Raw genomic sequence first — 20,919 nt, 5'->3', positions numbered from 1 at the left:
AGTATTTGGCATTGGATGGTATCATAATGGGATGAGGCCTTACAAATGTGTAGTGTAACCACGGAGGAGACTGAGGCCCGAAGAGGTGCGTTGGCTTTCTCGGTGTCACAGAGTTCAGGTGTAGGTCTGTCTCTGAATTTATAGCCCAGGACTGCTGAAATGGATAGTTCCATTGAAAAGGGCTTAATGAGCATATAATTTAGAATCTCATTCAAAGGTGGCTTTATAGTGAAGCTGATGAAGTTCAGGATTGAGAGCTTGCCCAGGCATGGGCTGCAGCGCATGCTGGACATTTGGGGGAATCATAGATTGTTCCAGGTGCAGAGGAAAATCTAGGTTGCAATCAGAAAACATTTCTATCTTCTCATTTTTGCCACACTGCCTAAAGGTATCTTAGAAGAAAAGTATGAGAGTTTTTAAGGCACTAGTAACTTGTTGTGAGCTAATTTGTCATTCTCATAAATGTTCACTGTTAAGCCTCATTTTATTCATGATTTTTTTATTCTGTATCTTGAAGAGAGGCCCTAAAATTGTATGACTCTCATCCTCAAAAAACTGTAGACTAGGCCTGATGCTACTGGTTGTAGTCCTCAGTTGACTTCTTGCAACTCTCACCCCCAGCCCCCACCGCAGTCCTTCCTTCTGTACATAGGAACTCCTGCTTCATGCTCCGAGTCAGCATATGGTATGTTAAGATTATTCCTTACTCTCAGTAGCTCCTTATTCAAGAACAGATTCTTCCAAAAGTATAACCTCTACCATTTGTCAGATGAAGTGGTTAGAGTTACATGATCTTTGCAGTCCTTTCCAATTTTGTCTTAAGGTTCCTTTAAAAGAGTGAAAAAATGCTAAATATTTTTATAAACCACCCACCAGTCATCTAGATGCCACTGTAGAGAATTAGAACTAGAGTCATATAGAAGCATTTGGGTTCTGTGATTAAATGACAAGAAATGCATAAGAATCATTTAACTTCTATAGGATTCTTTCCTCAGACAGAAACCTTTATTATTTATTAATAGATTTTACTTGGGATTTCAAGATGTTATTTAAATTTCACTTTCAAGCCAGCTTTTTTAAGCTTTGAATTTCCTCTTGGGCAAATTGTGTCCCATCACACCTTAACACTCAGACAAGGCGAACAAAAGATCTGTTAATAGAGGTCAGTTGTTATTGCTAATTTATTTATCATTTTAAAAGAGAGTAAAATGTTTCTCTTCCTCCCTGATTCATCTTATGATTTTCCCAAGGTAAAGGAAAATACTTGAACTTACCGTATTAACTGTCCCTGATTTTTTATTCTTGTTTTTGTTAGTTTCACTATATGGCAAATGAGAAGAAAAAATGAAAAAAGAAAAAAAACCCTAAAGCCTGTATTATCATTTTTTAAATTCCATTTTTATTGAGGTTCATCTTCTGACACTTGGATCACCATAAGATGCATATCTTTATTTATTAGCTTCCTGTTGGTACGTAGTGTTAACCTTAGAAAAGAATATTTTTAAAAATTGAGTTAACCAAAAAAAAAAAAATTGAGTTAACCTCTTCAGATCTACTAATAACAACATAAAAACCAATATGCAAAGGTAAAAAAGGAATGACTTGGTTCATTTCTTTGTATTGAAGCTTAATAGAAGAAAGCGTAAGAACAGAAGGGCCCCTCATCATTAACACACAGTTTGCTGCTTAATGGTGTGTTCATTTCGTGCATGGGTTCTCACATCAGGAGAGTTTAATATTTAGATAGTGTCTATAATTCAGACAGAGAATGATTTGAAAGCCTTGAGGTCTCTATTCCTCAGGTGAGTGTATCAGGGAAGTTGAAAGGGAACTTCTCCATTTCTTCTCCCTCTGTGGCCAACCTCAGGTTGTTCCCCTTTCACTTAGACATAGGAGTTTCCTCTCTTTGTTTTCTAGATTTCCAGAGAGAAGACAATGCAAGAAATATTTTCCTACTGTTTTACAACTCCTTATTTGTGTTTCTATAACTAAGTACCAAGTGACCTAATTCAAATTGGGATTAAGTCAGAGGGAGATGGTCCATCTGGTGCCTTCTAAGTAATATGGAGAGGAATGAGGAGAACATGTACGTGGTTTGTTTCTTTATGAAACAGTGGAATTGCACTGGGTATTCTATGTGGTTTCCTTGAACTATGTCTCTCCAAACAACTCACGGAGTTGTCTGATTCTCTCCCCATCCTCCCTAGCCTCATTTGCTTTCATATCTTGAAGCTCTACCATTAGGTCTCTCCAGGTCTGTTTATTTTATTTTTTTAAGATTTTATTTATTCATGAGAAAGAGAGAGAGAGAGAGAGTCAGAGACACAGGCAGAGGGAGAAGCAGGCTCCCTGCAGGGAGCCTGATGCAGGACTCGATCCCAGATCCTGGGATCACGCCCTGAGCTAAAGGCAGATGGTCAACTGCTGAGCCATCCAGGCATCCCTCCAGGTCTGTTTGATTTTTCTATCTTACTTTCCCTCTATAGAGAGGTTTTGTCTTAAATATGCATTTTCCTCAGATATCATTTTATCTTGGTTCTCTTTGGGGGTTATATTGATACTGGTATCAGGCTTTTTCTAGGAAAAAAAAAAAGATCATTTAATTTAGCATCTTGCCAGCTCCCCTGGTATAATGCAGATGGTTAAAACAGAGTATAATTTAGGGCAAAGTAACTTAAATGGAGGAAGGAGGATATGAAATGGTTAACATCCACTAGATATGGATATATGCTTTGGGAATTATCTTCCTTTTTATTCAAAAAAAAAAAAAGAAGAGGGGGAGGAGAAAGAAGGATCTGTAGGACTAAAATGTTGAACATTGTGAAGTTAACAGATTTTGGGGAGAAGACTTTTTTTTTTTTGAAGTTAATACTGGCCCTCACCTTGAAGAATAGAAAAACAAGTTCTCTTTTCAAGACTTGCATCAAAGAACAACTTAGGTCCATTGGATTTTTTTTTCTAAATATAATGACATGGCTCTAGAAAGAGAGTATAATAGGCTTTTATTACATGTATTTCTTTGCTAGTCACCACCAGGGAAGAACTTGACTTTCAGCAGACAAAGGGGAGAGAGATGTGAGTTGCCTTGAGAGGACAGTGCTCAACAGCTCATTTGCCATCAGTCACCACACATCTTAGCTGCAAATGACCTCTAGGGGGAAACAGAGTCAGGGGAGAATATAGCAAATCTTACTTAAAAACATTCTACTCTCCAAAAGGGCTGTTCCATATTCTACAGTTTGTGCCTCATGTTGAGTCAGCCACCTATACCCCTGTGTCTGCATCACTGTTGGCTATCTGGTTTTTTAAGCTCCCAGTAGGTCCAGTAGGGGAGGTCCAGTAGCCATGTAACTCACACCACTTCAGTGTCATCCAGAGGATATTACATAAATAAACATTATATTAAATGATGTGTTGGGCTCCTAGAAAACATGGAGGCCATTTGGGAATAAGGACTCTCCAGAGGCAAAAATCTGCTTATTGCTTTCTGGCTGGCATCACACCCCAAATTCATTCCACCTTTTCTTTTGGTTTTTCTTTTTCAGATTGTGTTTGTGTGTGCTAGATTACCTCTGCCTGATGACTTCAGATGCCCATGTGTGGTTGTTATACACACCATTATACCAACCTTTCAGCTCCCCTCTGGGGGTCTCTTAATCCGATTTAGCTATTATTGATTTTTCAGCCCTTTGATGACTCAGATGGAATGCAATTACACATTCACTTACATCTTCAGAAAATGAAGATTCTATATGCTATTCTGTTGAAATCTGCAGTTCGATGTGCATACATTCATTGTCTCTGATCTGTAAGCCACCTACTTCTGTGATTGAAATGGAAGGATCCAGAGGCCTGAGTGGCTCAGTGGTTGAGCATCTGCCTTTGGCTCAGGGTGTGATCCTGGAATCCCGGGTTGGGATCAAGTTACGGATGAGGCTCCTTCTCCTTCCGGGAGCCTGCTTCTCCCTCTGCCAGAGACATACTGCCTCTCTCTCTATGTCTGTCATGAATCAATCAATAAATAAATCTTTTAAAAAAAAATAGAAGGATCATCTCCTAATGATGGATTTCACCAAGGTTCAAAAGTTTTTTTTAAATGAATAAAAATGACAAGTGAAAATGCCATTGACCTAAGGTCAATAAAAAATTAAAACTCAAAAAAAATTAAAACTCAAGTTTATCTCCTATAAGGAAGACATTTTCAAGGAATGTCTGAAACAAGGCAGAGTAAAGGAGGAGTCTGTGGCCAGTACCATGTCTGATGGATACAGGTCTACAGTACTTTTGAATTGGACGGAAAATAAGGATCCTTCACTAGTTCTGACTGGCCTTTAGTAGCAGAAATACTCAATTGGGACAACATATCTTGGGGATAATGAAGCACAGTGAGTTAAGAGTCTATGTATAATGTGAGTTAAACTTGTCCACCTCTTGCCAGCTGAATAATTTCAATTAGCCTCTGTGTGCCTCAATTTCCTCATTAGAAAGAGAGAGAGAGAGAGAGAGAGAGAATTACTTGAAATACCCTTAATAATGAAATTTGCCTGGCTCACAGGGTAGGCCTCCAGTAAATGCTAAATGTTATTAGTAATAACAACTACTTACATTTACAGAGTACTTTAACATTTCACAGAGTTTTTCAACTTTCTATTGTTTGCTTTTCGCATTTCTAAAAGACTAAGGAGAGAGATAACATTGTCTCCTTTTCTATGTTTATTTTTAATAAGTCTTTTCAGTATTTAAGTGACTTGAGGTCAGACAGTGGCAGATACTACAAGTTGTTGCTCAGCAGCCACTACCCACTTTTTCTTTACTGGCAGAGCCCATCTCTTACCATAGAAAACAGCAAGTCCATCTCTAGACTTCTGTCCTCCTTGTTTTTCCAACTTTCACTGAAGCCATGATGTGGGCATGTGCCTGAATAGTGGCCATTGAAGCCATAGAGATATTGGAAGGGCTTTGGGGCAAGTTTCCTTTCTAATTTAAAAACACAAAGCAGATGTACACTAAGGGTCCTTCTTTTTTGTGCTGAGTGTAGCTGTGTCTGCACATGCTACAGAGAAGTGCTATGGCCACCTTGCAAACATGAGGGTATGCAGAGCTAAGTATTAAACTCTCAGAGAGGAGATATGTACATCATGTGGATGCGTGATAGTGTTGTTAGGCTCTATTAGTCCTGGAACTGCATAGACTGTGGACCTTTTGTTATATGAGACAATATGTCCCTTATTACTTGAGTTATCTTTAGTGTCCTGTTTCTTGCTGCCAAAGACATTCTAAAAGATAAGGTAGCTAAACCAAGACTCAAAGTCTGGTCTTCTTCTGATTTCAAAGCCTTTGTTTGTTTGCTTGTTTGTTTTGGCAGAGCATGCCACCATCCTATCATTAAGGCCTCCACAAATGTATTAGAGCCAAATGTATTTCTCTATCCTGATACTCTGTGTGTCCTTACCCATATTTTAAGCCGTAGCTAAACTCAGAGACTTTGTCTCTTCTGACTGCTCTGTGAGCTTTCACACCTCTGCACTATGATCCTCATGTTCCCTTCTCTTAGGAAACCAGCTCTATAGCTTTTTGTCACCATCAGAATCACACACGTCTTCTGGGATTTGTCTCGATGGTCTTCTTTTGTAAGAATCTCTACCTGATTATACTTTTCTTTCATGCTCCCTAAGAGATTTAAACACTTTTCTCCGGCTTAAACCTTTGTCTTCCTTAGCGTAACCATCTGTGTACAGTGCTGCCTCTCTACTTGACTGTGAGCTTCCAGGGCCCAGTACCGAGTCTCATTCTCCCTTTGTGTCCTCACAGCACAGATTTTTTTTTAAATCCCTGCCTCTTAAGAAGGCTTAATAAATGTTTATTGAATTAAATGTGTAGAATTTTAGAGCTGCATGTTCTTTCTTCTGAAGAAAGCTCTCATTTTCTGGGAATTATAGGAGATTCTTATTCTTAGATTCATGACCCCCCTAGGATTCAGGAGATCAGTGATATCATTAAAGTTCTATTTATTGTTTTATGCTCATAGATTTTATTAGATCAAAATCTTAAAGAATTCATGGCTACTCTAAAGAATGAGAACTTCTATTTAAGTTAGAAAGTTGAATAAATGCTTTCTGAGCCAAAGACACAATCTGGAGTGTGTATATTTTTAGGAAAACCACTGTTGTAAGTTTGCTTCTTTTCCCTAAAACTGGAGTGCAAAGAAAACAACTCAAAACAAAACAAAAAAAAATTGCTGGCTATTGAACACTCCTCTTACATTGTATCCAATTCTTCAGTCCCCTGAAAGATTGTTCCAGATCTCGTCAGACCTTATAATTTTTTGTGCCTTATCACTTCTATCCACATCTTTAAAAATATCTAACCAACTGGTCTCTTGCAAGCAACTATAGTAAGCAGAGAAGAGGCCATTTGAGATAGGGCAATGAGGAAACACCAGGGCATGCTGGAAGTTGGTGAGAAGAGATGGAGGTAGCCAAATTTAGCCCCTGAACCAACCTACTGGCATCATCATTGGGGCTTTGCCATTGCTCATTTAAGCTAGACTGTGGCCCACCCCAGGTAGGTAGAATTTATGAATGTTAGTATGGATGAGTTCAGTATTACAATGACAAAAACACCTGCCCAGGCCAGCCCTGAATCAATAATAACTGAGAGAAATACAGAAAAGAATGCCTTGTTTTATAGACTAGGGCCTGTGTCATCATCTGCATTGTTCAGGATTTGGAACTATAGACCTTCAGGAATAGAAGAGACTTTAGGATTTTATAGTCCAAACTGCTCAGTGTCGAAGAGCCCAAGGCCACACTTCTGTTTTCCTTGGGATTAGAATCTACTTCTCCAATAGGACACAAAGAAAAAAATGAGGCAAATCATTAATAATTTAAAAATGAAAGGACAGGTCTTGTTTTTCTAAGATTTCTCAGAGAAGATGAGATGAGGTGAAGGGCAGTGGCCAGGCCAAGGGTTCTGGTAGAACTCAGGTCTCCCTAAATGTCCACAAGTTCTGCCACAGTTACCCTAACCTAAATTCATCATTTAAGAAGAATAGTAAGATTATTAGACAAGTTTCTCCTTTAAGAAAGATCCTCAGTAGCCCTCTACCAAGTTGCTACTAAAGAATTGGGAGAGACTACTCATGGGCGGGGGGGGGGGGGGGCGGGGGGGGCGGGATATGTGTATCCTCTTCAGGGAGTGGGTGAGGGGTGGGATGGGAGATATATTGCTGTCCATCAACCTTCCATCCCCCTTCCTCTGGGATACATTTTTTTAAGTTAGCAAAGGAAAAGTCAGTATACTATGTTCTTTCCTTACGAAAAGGAAAGAAGAATTCCTATCCTTCTACTTGGGAAGTGTGGAATAAATGTTGGTCCAGTAATTAATACACGTTTTCAAAAATATATTGTGTCAAATCAGGTTTTAGGGGTTCCTTAAATGTTCAGGATTTGGTTTCTAAATCATATATATACATATATGTATATTATATATATGAAGGTTTTATTTATTTATTCATGAGAGACACAGAGAGGCAGAGACACAGGCAGAGGGAGAAGCAGGGAGCCCGATGTGGGACTCAATCCAGGGACTCCAGGATCACACCCTGAGCCAAAGGCAGACGCGCAACCACCGAGCCACCCACATGCCCCTCTAAATTATATTTTTATGTTAATTAAGGAAAACATGCTGGCACCTTCAAAGGTGTCATATGTACAAATACTGGCCATAATGAAGATTGCCCACACGTAAACTTAGGTTGCTGTCATGTTAAGACCATCAAATGCACACTTGGAAATAAGGCTTGTCCTGATGTTTTGCTACAACAAAATATTTTTGGCTGGCTTTTTCTGTTTCTCAAGAGAGCACTGTTAATAGCCACTTGCATACTGGTGTCTCTGTTTACATCTATGAATGCTTTTGTTTGGTAACCCAGTGCAGAGGGAAGTTGGAGTTAGACGAGGGGAAAGATCGATCGACATTTTCCTTGCCTAGCGTCCATTGTGATACTTGCTTCCTGCCCTCCAACTTTACTGAGGAGTAATTGACAAATATAATTGTATATATTTAAAGTAGACAATATAGTGCTTTGAGATTATCTATCTATCCATCTATCTATCTAGATATCATGTGATGCTTGTAAAGATCGAGATAATTAACACATCCATCACCTTACATAGTTCTCTCTCTCTGTCTCTCTTGGGTTTTTTGTTTTTGTGGTTTTTTTTTGGGGGGGGGTTATTTACTTTTTTGGTGAGAATGCTTAATATCTTTTAGTGACTTTCAAGTGGACATTATTGTATTATTATAGTCACCTTGATGTATATCAGAGCCTCAGAACTTCTTATAACTGAAAGTTTTTACTTCAGATCCTTTGATCTGCATCTCCCCATAATCCCCTCCCAGTCCCTAACAACCACCATTACATTCTGTCTCTGTGAAATCAGTTTTTATTTGTTTTATATTCCGCATATAAGTGATACAAAATAGTACAAATTTTTTTCTATCTGGCTTATTTCACCTGGAAAAATGCCCTCCAGCTTCATCCATATTGACACAAATTGCAGGATTTTCTTTTTAGTGCCTAAATAACATCCCATTGTGCATATATATATATATATATATATATATATACCACATTTTTCTAATGTGATGGCTTCTTAGCTCCTATGTATAGAGGGGTGGGTGAGAGGCTGGAGTTGGTGGAAATATTCAGTAGGAGCTTTGGAAGAATCTGGGAAAAGGGGTAATAGTTTTGTGAATCCAGATAGTGTAAATTTAGCTCAGTCCTAGGGAGGAAGCCTGTGATCACTTCCCTGAAGAACCTCATTCATCCCTGCACAGACCCTGGCACTGTTTCTGGCACACTCTTGCCATCTAAAGAATGGATGATTTGAAAATAACAACTTGGTGGGTTAGCTTCACCATGTTCTTTACACATATGGACAAAGTGGCATTCCCCCCAGTAGTTTTGTAAGCTGTGGATATGTCAGGAAGGAGCCACAGCAAAAGAAGAGGACACATGGCATGTGGTGACAGTGGCTCCCAGACTAGTTGAGGAATCTGCAGACATGCCATGTGGAAAGTCTTAGAAATAATGGTGCTGAGGTCCTGGCACAGTGTAGGTAGAGGTTGTTAAGCCATTGATACTTGGATTACAGAAATTTAAAGAAAGTACCTAAGATCTAAAAGGGAATGTAAAAAAGCTATTACCGAGTGGTCATCAGTTACTGTTTGGAATCAGGGATATTTTGGTACTATGTAATGAAAATGAGGCATAGAAAGAAACAAGATGCTGATGAGTATTCCATTTTGTGTGTGTATGCATCAAAACAGCCTTGCTCTCATTGATTGGATTTATAATTAAATTCTATGCAGTTGGGCTCATAGAATTAAATCTATACATGGAAATTATTTACTGAATGAATAAAAATAAATTACTCTTTATGTATTTTAAGTACATATAACATTTCACTTGATGAAAAAGTTTCACTTATATTTTAAATTTGAAAAATGCACAAAAATAGTAGACAGTGAGACCTGAATAGGGAGGCAATTGCATTCTCCCCCTTTTCTCATCTGATACTGGTAGTTTGGGTCATGGGCCTTTAACAGGTACTAATTCTATTATATAGTATTGCTAATTAACCAGGACAGAAAAGCCAAGAGACGACAACAAACCAGCTCTAATACGATGAGGCATCACTATCCAGGAGTGGGGGTAAATAATGCACATAGACAGTGAAGGGAAAAAAGAGGGGGAGAGAGATTGCAAGGAATCGATTGGAGACATAACTAAAGGTTAGCGGTCCTCCCTTCTTTCTTGCTCTCATTCTGAAAACAGAAGATGAGATTGATTCAAGCAGATATACTTTGGAATGCCAGAAAGGACACCTCTTCTGGTGCAGTATTGATAAACTGCCTGAGTGTATCAGTGGCATTTTCGTTTTACTAGCCCCTGGAGAAGAGTCAGGGAGTGGATTTTTACCTCCCTGCCCACCTGCCTGAGAATTGCTTAAACAATGTGTGTGTGTGTGTGTGTGTGTGTGTGTGTGTGTGTGTGTGTGTAAGCGCACGCGACGGGCTCCAAACCATTACCTACTGGGTTAATGGGTTCCTTCTCCTGGGCTCTTCTGAATTCCCTCATCAGATGGATGGGAGATGCCGCCTATGCCCAGCTGAACTTCATTATTGAGTTTACTGCTGTATTGTATCAAGAGAGCTACTACCGAGAAATGCTTTCTGCCCACACCCCCATTTTCTTGGTGGGGGATTTATAGGTCCATTTGGCAAAATCATACCAAGGTAGAGTGGCAACGTCACTTTGTGTCTTCCAACAAACAGCCACCCCGCTGTCACTGATCAGCGATCCTGGGATGGCGGTGATTGAAATTTAGCACTTAGAGTGACTTAATTGGCACGCAGACCTGTTAAGCATATGCGCCCACCACAGGTGCACCATCTGATGCACCTGTAGGGTGCCCAGTACCTCACACATGCTCACATTTTGCTAAAGAAGCAAGTTTTGAACAGGTCCTTGAGGAAGGCCTGCACGGTGTTTCAGGAGAGGGGTGGCCTTAGAACACAGGTCCTCAGATCTCTGCCTGTCTTTGGGTTACCTTAGTTCTTAATTCCTTTGAACTTTGGACAAACCTGAGGTTGTGCAGTTCCAGTTTGCTTGCTGTGAAAGAAGTGTTTGGAATTGGCTCATTGATGCTTGTGCCTTCAGTAAATCTAGCCCTGTGCTAGCAGAGTGGAACTTGGAAGGGCTCCGTACTCCTTGGCAGCTTGCTGCCTTGGAATTCAAGGTTACAATGTTCTGTGCTCACTGTGACTAGAACTGATCCCTTGGCCTTCAGGGAAAATCCTGGAAGTCGATGTCAACATTTTTCTGCTGAGTTGGAAACAGCAAGACTGGGCCAAATGTCCTCGGTTATGTGAGGCAGGAGAGAAATAGAAATCTCAACGGAAAACAGAGCAGACCCATTAAGTTCTTGTCCTTACATAAGAAGAGTGAGTGAGGGATGAGAACTCACTGGGTAGGAACATACTCCTCTGTGGAATCTTCCCAAGTGTCCTGGTGCTCATGCACTCCAGGGAACGGGGACCCTGGTCATCACTGCAATTGCTGGAGGAAGCAGCCTTTTCAAGCTGCCATGGTGGGCATGAGTGTCCGCGGGACTGAAGAGAGCTAGATCAGCTGTGCATCAGCCTAGATTTTCTTTGATGAGCTTGTCCTGTCCTAACTGGATCATAGACTACCAGGCCTCATCTGTAGTTATGTTCTCCTCGGGCATCAGGCGAAATCCTGGGTTCCCAGTAAATGTTCAAGGAGTGTTGAATGCTGAGAGAAGGAATTACATAGTTGGAGTTCCTCTGAGTGATCTTGAGAATAGCAATGGGGTCAAATCAGAAAAGGGTTTGCTGTGAAGCTAATGAAGCTGAAGTGTCAGTGTCCTGGGACCTGTCTTAAACATTTGAATTGGTGTGTTTATATTCTGTTCCTTACAGAAGGTTCCCCAAACTGTATGCTTCAGGAACCCATAAAACATAAATATGTTCCTGTTGAAATGTTCTTGCTGGGCCCTCCTGGAAGCCTCTGGATTCCATCCAGTGGCCTTCCCAGAAATTGGAGAATCAAAAGAAACTGATAAAGCCTACAAAGGAGAAGAAAGGGAAGGGACTGACATGTAAGAACCCCATGCAAAGAGCATTTATTACCTATTTTAACTACTTACAGCAAGCCTTTCTGGGTGATAGCATTTACTGCCCCCGCCCTCTTAATAGGTGGGGATATTGAGGTTCAGGGAAGGTAAGCAACCTGCCCAGTGTGTCACAGCTACTAGGGCTGGGACCTACATCACTGACCTTCCTCTCTCCTGACCATCTGCTCAGGGGTTCCTTTACAGGGTGCATATTTGACAGCTCTGCTAGCCTTTGCCAAAAGCCGTAAACCCGCCAGGGTTAGGAATGCCTGGATAGGCAGGTAACTCTTCCTGCAGGACAGAGGGAGAAAGTTGGGGAAAGGATCAGGCCTGAGCATGCAGAGGAAGGCACTAGCAAACCCGTCTCCAGTCAGTGTAAGTGATGCCCTAACAATTCATTCAGTTGCGTTAAGCACCCATTAAAGGAGTCCTAAGTCCTCCCTTGGGCCATTTCAGTTCTATGAGATTGTAATTGTTTGAGACTAACCATGATTTCTTCTTTTGCCTTCAGGTGATTCTCATTTTGACAAAGCTCTATGACTATAACCTGGGGAGCATCACTGAGAGCTCGCTTTGGAGGTATGTAGATAAAGTGAGCTAACGATTCCTGTGTTACTTAAACATGACACCCATGACTGCTGGTCCACACTCCCTTTTTCCTGAGGGCAAAGATTTTTGGGTCTGTGTTGCCATCACCTCATCTGTTTGCTGTTCCCCTAGTCATGGGTTGGGGTTTATCTCCAGGCAGGCCAGATCCTTACTTCTCTTACAGACTCCTTGTTTGGGTCACAGGTCTTTTTGCTAAACTGTTCAAGTTGTCTTTATGCATTTTGGTACCTGCAGTTCTCACTGATCTGTGAACTTATTGGAGCAGAAGCAAAAGAATGAAGGTGTCTTTGCAGAAAGGATATCTACACCACCTCTGGGTTTATGGTGCCCAAGCACCCTACCCCTGTAGCTTTTCCACGGCTTCCCTTCCTGGCCCTCAGCTCACTAGCACACAGGTGTACAAACACACTTGCATACATGCCCTTGTCTCTGGGATTCACACTGTATTACCTCACACATTTAGGCTTTGCAATAAATTCTTTTTCAGATGAATGCTATAGATCCTTTAGGATCAGGCTAACTCATTGAACACCAGCGCCAATGTGCAGTTGGGCTGAAACTAGGGACAGGAAGGTCCTCAGAAAACCAGGCAGCTATTCTCTCCTTTTGTTCTTGGGGACTATATGTTCCATTGTTTCTATTTCTGAACATCTGCTTTATTGGTCTCATCCTGATGGGATCTTTGCCACCCTACATCATGTGTCCACACCCAAACCAACCTCAAGCACAGAAGGGGCTTGGTTGATGAGGCCAGGATCTTATGACAATCCCTGAGCCAGGGAGAGGATGGAGATGACCCAACGGGTAATATTCAGTGATCACTGAGTTGGTATCCAGTCCAGAGTCTGATCGGTCAGTGCCCTGGTAATAGCAGTGGTTTAAATATGTTGAATATTGCTTCTGATCAATCACCCCACACTTGTGTGTGCAGACTAAGTGGGAGAGGTTATACTAATAACAGAGAAGCTGGGAGTAGTGTCTGGGCAGACACAAGCCAGCTGCTGTCCTCCTCATGAGATCAGGGGATCTTCCTCACCTGTCAGTTAATATGACCGGGAGAGATTAGCTGTGGGCCCTCAGGCTGATGTCTAGAGAGAAAGACCCCAGTCTGCCCTTTGTGTCAGAGGTATATCCCTGCTACAGAGAACAGAGAACAGACTGGTGGTAGGGGTGGGGGTGGAGGAGTAACTGCACTGGCTTTAGATAAGAGCAATTTGGTTGCAAAATAGTAGCAATTTGGTTGCAAGGCCATGTCCCCCTACGGCCATGCACTTGTCACCCAGAGGAGGATCATGGACTCCACGCCCTAAAGGAATCTACCCTGCAAAAGGATTGTGCATTAAATTTTGTTTTAACCTGATGGCACTTTTCCATTAGGCTTCCCACTGTATATAAGAAGCCCCAAATAAATTGTTAATGTGCTTTAGGAAAACCCCATCAGAACAAAGAAAAGGATGGAACCCTGTTCTGTGCTTGTTGGGAAGGTGTTTAGATTATTGAACTCCCCCCCCTACCAGAAGGTTAATTATGCAGAGTTTCTACCCCAAGGAAATGATGTAACTAAATTAAAGTGTGGGAAGTTTGGTAGGAGCCTCACAAAGTGCGATTCTTTAATGCATGAAGGGCTTGACACTTGCTCTGTTTAAACTCAGGACCCCTTCATCAGATTCTCTGTGACTCTGAGTAAGCTTATGCTTTTTTGATAGATTTCTTTAATGTATGTACATACATGAAAGTCAAAGCCAGCTTTTATTCCGCAGCGCATCTGCTGTATAAAGTGTAGCCGGCATATTAGAAAATTAAAAGATAGGCAATTCTGTCTCAATGGGACAGAGGCTATTAGCAGCCCTAAGTCTCAGCCTGAGCAGCGGGAAGGGCGTGCCCCGGGGACCGAGGCGCAGCATGCCCTAGACTGCTCCTGTACCTCTCGTGGGGCACTGTGACGGTGCCGCAGCCTAGGGAGAATGTTCTTTTCTCATCTTAAGAGGGAGAGTTAATAAACTAAAAATAGCATCACACTCCAGTAATACCAGGACTTTCTTCTGAAGGAGCAACATCCCTCGGCTATTAGGTTGAGGAGAGTGTGGCAGGAATGATCTGAGGACCCTTCAGTCTTCAGATGGATTTCGATGGAAGATATATACACATATATATGCACACACACACACACACATACATGTATACACAGATAATATACCTACATGTATTTAGTTCTTTGATATATCCACAATAGTGTTGTATATGTCCTATGTTACACGTGTCATTTGTGGCAAATAACTACTGTGGGTGCTTTATATCATTAGAACTATCATTTTAATGCTTTGATAGAGGAACCCATGGCTTAATGAAAATATAATTTAGAAAAGAAAAGAGGGAAGGAGAAAGAGAAATATTCAGAATGCTTCATAAATGCTTTGATAGGGCTTGCATTTTAGGGTGGCTCATGATGCCATGTTTGGTCTTTAGGGGATCTCTTTGGGGGGTGTTAATACAGAAGAGGAAAGGGAGATGTCTGGGTTAGCCCTGCTTCGAGAAAACTAGTGCCAAGGGTAGACTCATTTTCTCCTGTATCAGCTCTTATTTTCTTCTCAGAAACCCTGCTAAAAATTGGGGACTAGCCAGGTTTCAGGTATTCTCATTACATCCCCAGCACAGAGCACTAGACTTAGCCCACAGAAGATGTTCGGTAAGCATCTGTTTTTGAACAGACCAGTGAATACTATAATGTCCTATTCTTTCTTACTCATTTCTTCAGCAAAGATGTATTGATGAACTCCTTTAGGTCTTAGATTGTTCTGGTCCAGGGAGGAGAATGTGGGGTGTACATAGATCAAGAGTGCATAAGCCCTAACTGTCCCTCGAGTGTTCATTGTCTAGAGAGGGCGAAGACCTGTGGACAGTTCAGGTGAGAGATAAGTGTACTTGTATGTGACATGCCTTCTATAATTGTTTGGGAGCGGGAGCTTTGCAGCCACCTGGAGCTGCTAGATCCCAGAAGAAGATAAATCCTACATAAACAGACAAACTGTCATACAGCCATAAGTGTAATAAAGACGCGAGATAAGTGTTGCTTCTTCACTTTGCTCATGTGTATATTTTCTCTCCTCAACTAGACTTTTTAAATCCTTAAACCCGGCACCTTTCTGGTTTAATGATAACGGCGATGATTCTGCTGATGATGATGATGACAACATTAATAAAAACTAACTTTTATTGAGCGGTCACTATGTGCCAGGCACACAGTTAAGTGCCGCACGTATAGTAATGCATCCTCTTACTTCATTTTTATGGTGTGCTCAAGGTCATACAATTAGTAAATAATAGTCTGCACACTTATGGGGCTGTTAGTTAATAAACTTCAGCCATTTCACCACTTACCTGTCTTCTGGAGTCCCATCTGCCTTCCAGTGACTCTTTTTGGACCTGAACAAATAAGCAAACAAAAAATTTTAAGACATTTTTTTTAAAGATTTTCATTTATTTATTCAGAGAGACACAGAAAAAGGGGCGGAGAGATAGGCAGAGGGAGAAGCAGGCTGCATGCAGGGAGCCTGATGAGAGACTCTTGATCCCTGGACTCTGGAATCATGACCTGAGCTGAAGGCAGATGCTCAACCACTGAACCACCCAGGTGTCCCTAAGCAAACAAAACTTTAATCATAAGTATACAAAATAAATACAGTTTTCAAAGCACTGTGACATTCTGAGCAGCTTCTTACTATCCCAGAAAAATACTGGGTAACAGAGAAATGGCTTCTTGTCCAACAAATAGATGCAAACACTTTTTAAACGAGTCATTATTCTTTCCAAGTTTTTCCCACTGAACAGTGAGAAGGGGTCAAGTGGCAAATGCCTCAGAGTATCAGGATAGGAACCAGGCCAAGAGGCAGCTGACCTTGCAGTGATGTCCTAGGGCTTTACACCTTGCTAGATCAACAAGCCTTGGATGACAGGGTGAGATGCTGCTGCACTAAATTAATGAGCTTTTGCTCCCAGTTGGTCTTGTCATTGATTATACCTTTAATCTTGGAGCAAGTTGTTGATTTTGTTTTGTTTTGTGTGGTTGTTCACTCAGGAACTCAAACTGAGAGGAAAGGGGAATGGTCTGACACAGAACAATTAACTACAGCTCCGAGAATCTTCTCCACTTTACGGTGGATTAAGCTTTGAGGGTTGGGATTGCTGGTGGTTTTACCATATTGGAGCAAGATAAGCTTAAAGGTTGAGATAAATAAAATGTCAAAATCTAGATACAGTATCTCTGAGAAAAATATATTCATTTTTTTTTTCCCCTCTAGTTCTGGGGTAATCAGCACTTTGCTGAGGGAGGCTTAGCTGGTGAGAAAGCCCTAGGCAATTCTGGAAGGAACAGAAAGGATACTCTTAAAGGGACAGGCAGCCTGAAGTGCCTGGTCCTCAGAGAGCTTGGCTGATAGGGCTTTCTTCCCTTCAGATCCAGCATACCACCGTTTCAGATTGAGGTGAAACACAAGCAAGTGTCTGAGCACATCTCCAGATTACGAGCTTTTCAAACAGCAGTACCTGCTTTCTGGGGACAAGGAGCATGTGTAAGGTAGTGAGAATGGTTAGGCTTTCTGTTTGAGTCCACTCTGGGACCCAGCCTTGTCTCCTTGTCACAGGAGCAGCTTTATTTCTTCTTGGGTGTGACATATAGCAATTATCAAGAGAGGCTTTCCCGTGGAGTCTCGGTGGAGAGAATGTTCTTAGAGTGAGTGCCTAGAGGCAGTGTCTGTGTGGGGTTGGCAGCAGACAGTGCTCCCTGGAGAGCCTCCTGGGGTTCAGGCTGATAGAAGCTGACCTGAAGTCTGTGACCGCGCCAGCCCTGTGGTGGATATACCTTGGCTGGTCCCCTCTTGCCTTCCCCCTCCTCATCCAGGGGGAATAGCAAAGAGCAGCTTGGGACAGGTTGTTAGTCCCTGCTTTGAAGGATGCATTGCTACAAAATTTAGCATTCAGTCACCTACAAAACTAAAGATATAAACAGGGATACCCACCCTACAAAAAAGAAAAAGAATCAAGCTAGAGTATGATAATTTCCCCACAGAGGGACTCTTCATGTCACACAGCTCTGATGATGTTACTCATCCCTGTGCATGCAAATGTTTAGCGCCTTTCCAGGGGCCCCAAGGAGAGAGCCAAGCTCCCCAGCAGGATCAGAATGTGCTTGGGATTCTGGAGTCTGGTTTCTTTTTAGCTTTCTAAGTCTCACTCCCTTCCCCATATTTGTGTCGCATGAAGTTGCTTGTCGCTCCTGGAGTTATGAGACTATTGTATTAAACCTTCTTGGTATTTTTTTTTAATTAGAAAAAAATGTAATATATGCTTATTATAATGAGCCAAACAATGAGGGGACAAATAAGAACGTTAATAGTCTCTTCCCACACAGATTTAGCTTTCTTGAGGTCAGTGATGCTAAAGAGTTTTCGGTGCTTCTGTCCATATTATTATGTCCCAACTCAAAAAGGTCAACAGAGATGTATATATATATATATATATATATATATATATATATATATATATGTATGTCAGGATCAGTTTTTTGTTCATTTAAGAAACTAGGAGAAACTATTTACAGAATCCGATAACCTGTTTCACTTAACAATGAGTCATGGATGTCTGTCCAGTTGAATATATTAAGAAGACAAAGTCAGGTTTATAAGAATCAGATTGTATGGATGTTGTATGCATCCTAACTTAAGTAGTGCTTTGTGTTTGCCAGGAAATGTTCTCAGTGCTTTTTACCCTCCTATCAACACTATAAACCAGGTACTATTAGTATCCCAAGTTTATGGATGAGAGGAGTGAGGCTTGGAAAGTTAAGTAATGTGCCCAGCATCGTGCAGCTGGGACATGGACCCTGGAAGGATCCTATTAATGCCTGTGCCACACTGCCTCCCCATTACCCAATGGATCTTTAGCTCATGTCCACTATATTTGCTATTACATGTAGCACTTCAATAAACATAGTTGTAATCATGTCCTTACATGGTGGTAATTTTCTTGCTATAATATACTCTAGAGTCCTAACGGTGATACTGTGGTATCAAAAATGTATGCATATACAATGGTAATGGATACCTGAGATGACTTTTTTTTTAAAAAAAATTGGAACAATTCACACACCTACAAGCAGTAATAGATTATATATTTCCCAGTGATTTCACCAACATTGGAGATTTTCTATTTAAAAATTGAATTTAAGATTTTAATTTTATTCACTTGAAAATTTTACTAGTCTTTTCAGTGAAAATGCTGTGTTGATCTTCATGTGGTTTACTGGGTATTTCTGTGACCACTAGTGTTGTTGAACATTTTTTCATGTTTATTGCTCTGTGGCTCTGTAGAACTCCTGTTGCCACTTGCCCCCCCTCCCGCCCCCCGCCCCAGGAAAGGTAAATTGTTCCTTCATCATTAATCCTGCAGCTCATTATATGTCTTTGTCTTAGGATGGTTATCAGATAAATATTTATTTGGTTCAGTTTAAAAACATTGACTAGCCCCCTATTCTGTGCCAGGCCAGGCACTGTTCTAGGCAGACACTGGGGAAAAAAAAAAGTCCAAGTAAGAAATTGTTTCTTCCCTACAAAGACTGCAAATCTAGTGAAGGGCAAGCACTCAGCGGGTGATTATAGAAGTGTGGTCAATGCAGCACACAAGTTATGCACGAGCTCTTATCAACATTCATCTATTTCCATACTGGCCTGGAAACTCAAAGACTGTGACTGTGTCTTAGTTATTTTTGTTTCCTTGACACCTAAAATAGAAATTGGCACATATTAAATATCATTACATGTTTTTTTGCTTAGAAGGAGTATATTAAGAAATGGTTTAGGGTTTCTGAAAACTGGGTCTGTGTCTTATGCTTGTTTATATCCTAAATAGTTAACCTCATGTCATCCACATGGGAGATACTGTTTTGAATAATGTGGTGCATGATCTTGTGAAATGCCATCACACTCGATCAAGGAGTAAGAACAGCCAGGGCCAAGTGGGAAAAGCCCAGATTCAACTTTGGAAACCTGGTTATGTCCATAAAGGACCATGAATGCTTGTTGGCCTCCTCAATTCTGACAAAATCTTCTGGAATACCCACATGGAGGCCGTTTCTGCAAGGATCAGGCTACATTCTGCCTATAGACTCTAGACCTCCCTGAGATCTCTGTGAGGGTCGGGCCTCGGGCTGGATCTCTGCACTCGTCATTTGTCTCAATGGTTGGTTCTGTACTGAGTCCTTCATTTTTCTTTTTAGCAAGTAATGGATTGGATACACTGAAAAGCAATCATTGCCCCGATGTTCTCGTAACTTTCTCATTATGAGCCCAGGAAACAAGAAATTTTTACTAGAGAAAGCAGAGCAACTAACATTCCAATATCAAAGCTAGTTATAGACACAGTAAGTACTTAGAATGTTAATTCTCATTTTAGTCCAGTGTTTGAGTACAGAACTCTATTCTGGACACAAATAAGTTCAGAATATGCACAGTTTAATTATCATATGTAGCAACCTATAGTCTCACTCAGGCAACACAACTCATATTTCAGATCTCAGCCTAAATACCACCTTATTTCTAATAAGCTATTTATATCCATCTTATTTAAAAAGAAGGCCCTTGTTTTTGTCTACCACACATCTTTGTGTATTTCTTTCAGTACATGTAGTGCCCTGTAATGATTTTATTACTTGTCTATTGTCTAATGCCCATTGCCAGAATATAAGCTCCCTGAGGGCAGAGACTTTATCTTTTCCACATTCTGTTTTATCTCAAGTGCTCAGGAAAGTGCCTGGCAAACTGCCATTTAAGAGAGATTTGTCAAATTAACTGAATGTATAAATAAGTACAAACCTGGAATCCTGCTAAATAGTGTGAATCCAGATATGAATGAGATCTGATTGTCACCCGTAAGCAACTCACAGTCTGGTGGACGAGACAGATAAATAAACGAGAGATTAATGTGTCAAGGACCATAATAGAGGCACCGCATATTCTGGACTGGGGAAGGGAAAACTTCAGAAAGGGTACCTGATCTGACTCTCGATGAATAAGTAGTAATCGGGCTAGTAAAAAAGGCTAATTATTTATTTTTTGAGTGTGTACCATATCCCAGGCATCTTTACATGCTGGTGACAAGGCATCTTAAGTAGACTACACAAGATCACAGTATAGTCTGTGTATGGATGGAGTATTTGGAGATGATATTGGAAAAATAGAAATGGGTCATTTCAAATTCATCTCTGCTAGGTATTCTAACATTTATCCCAGAGGAAGTAATGCATCATTGAAAGTTTAAAGCAAGGGAAAGACTCGATGAAATGTGACTTTTAGGAAAAAAAATTATCATAGTATCATATTAAGGATTCAGTTGGAAAGAGCAAGACTGGTGACCAATGAGGCTAGTAGTCAGTAAAGTAAGACACAAAAAGGACCTGTCTTTTGGCAGAAGGCATGAAGAAATAAGAGTATGGGATGTCGTGGGGGTGGTGATTCTAAGAAATCTTATAAAATGAAAATGAACAGGACCAGTTGGATGAGTGAGAAGGTGAAAGGAAGAGACATTTCTACAATGACTTTCCAGCTGTTGTCTTGGA

At 40.9% G+C, this 20,919-nt stretch overlaps 1 protein-coding gene across 5 annotated transcripts in view; it reads left to right on the top strand.

Moving 5' to 3' along the window:
* SORCS1 (sortilin related VPS10 domain containing receptor 1) overlaps window positions 1–20,919 on the top strand; it is a 495,737-nt gene that overhangs the window by 171,200 nt on the left and 303,618 nt on the right. For all 5 annotated transcript variants that reach the window (XM_072739948.1, XM_072739950.1, XM_072739949.1 and 2 more), the window contains exon 2: window positions 12,214–12,281. In XM_072739948.1, the coding sequence (XP_072596049.1) occupies window positions 12,214–12,281 (68 nt within the window). The remainder of the gene's footprint in view (window positions 1–12,213; window positions 12,282–20,919) is intronic.

Source organism: Vulpes vulpes, chromosome 15, assembly GCF_048418805.1.
Source record: "Vulpes vulpes isolate BD-2025 chromosome 15, VulVul3, whole genome shotgun sequence".
Taxonomy (NCBI): domain Eukaryota; kingdom Metazoa; phylum Chordata; class Mammalia; order Carnivora; family Canidae; genus Vulpes; species Vulpes vulpes.
The sequence above is the reverse complement of the archived record's forward strand: the minus strand, read 5'-3'. Positions and strand labels throughout refer to the sequence as shown.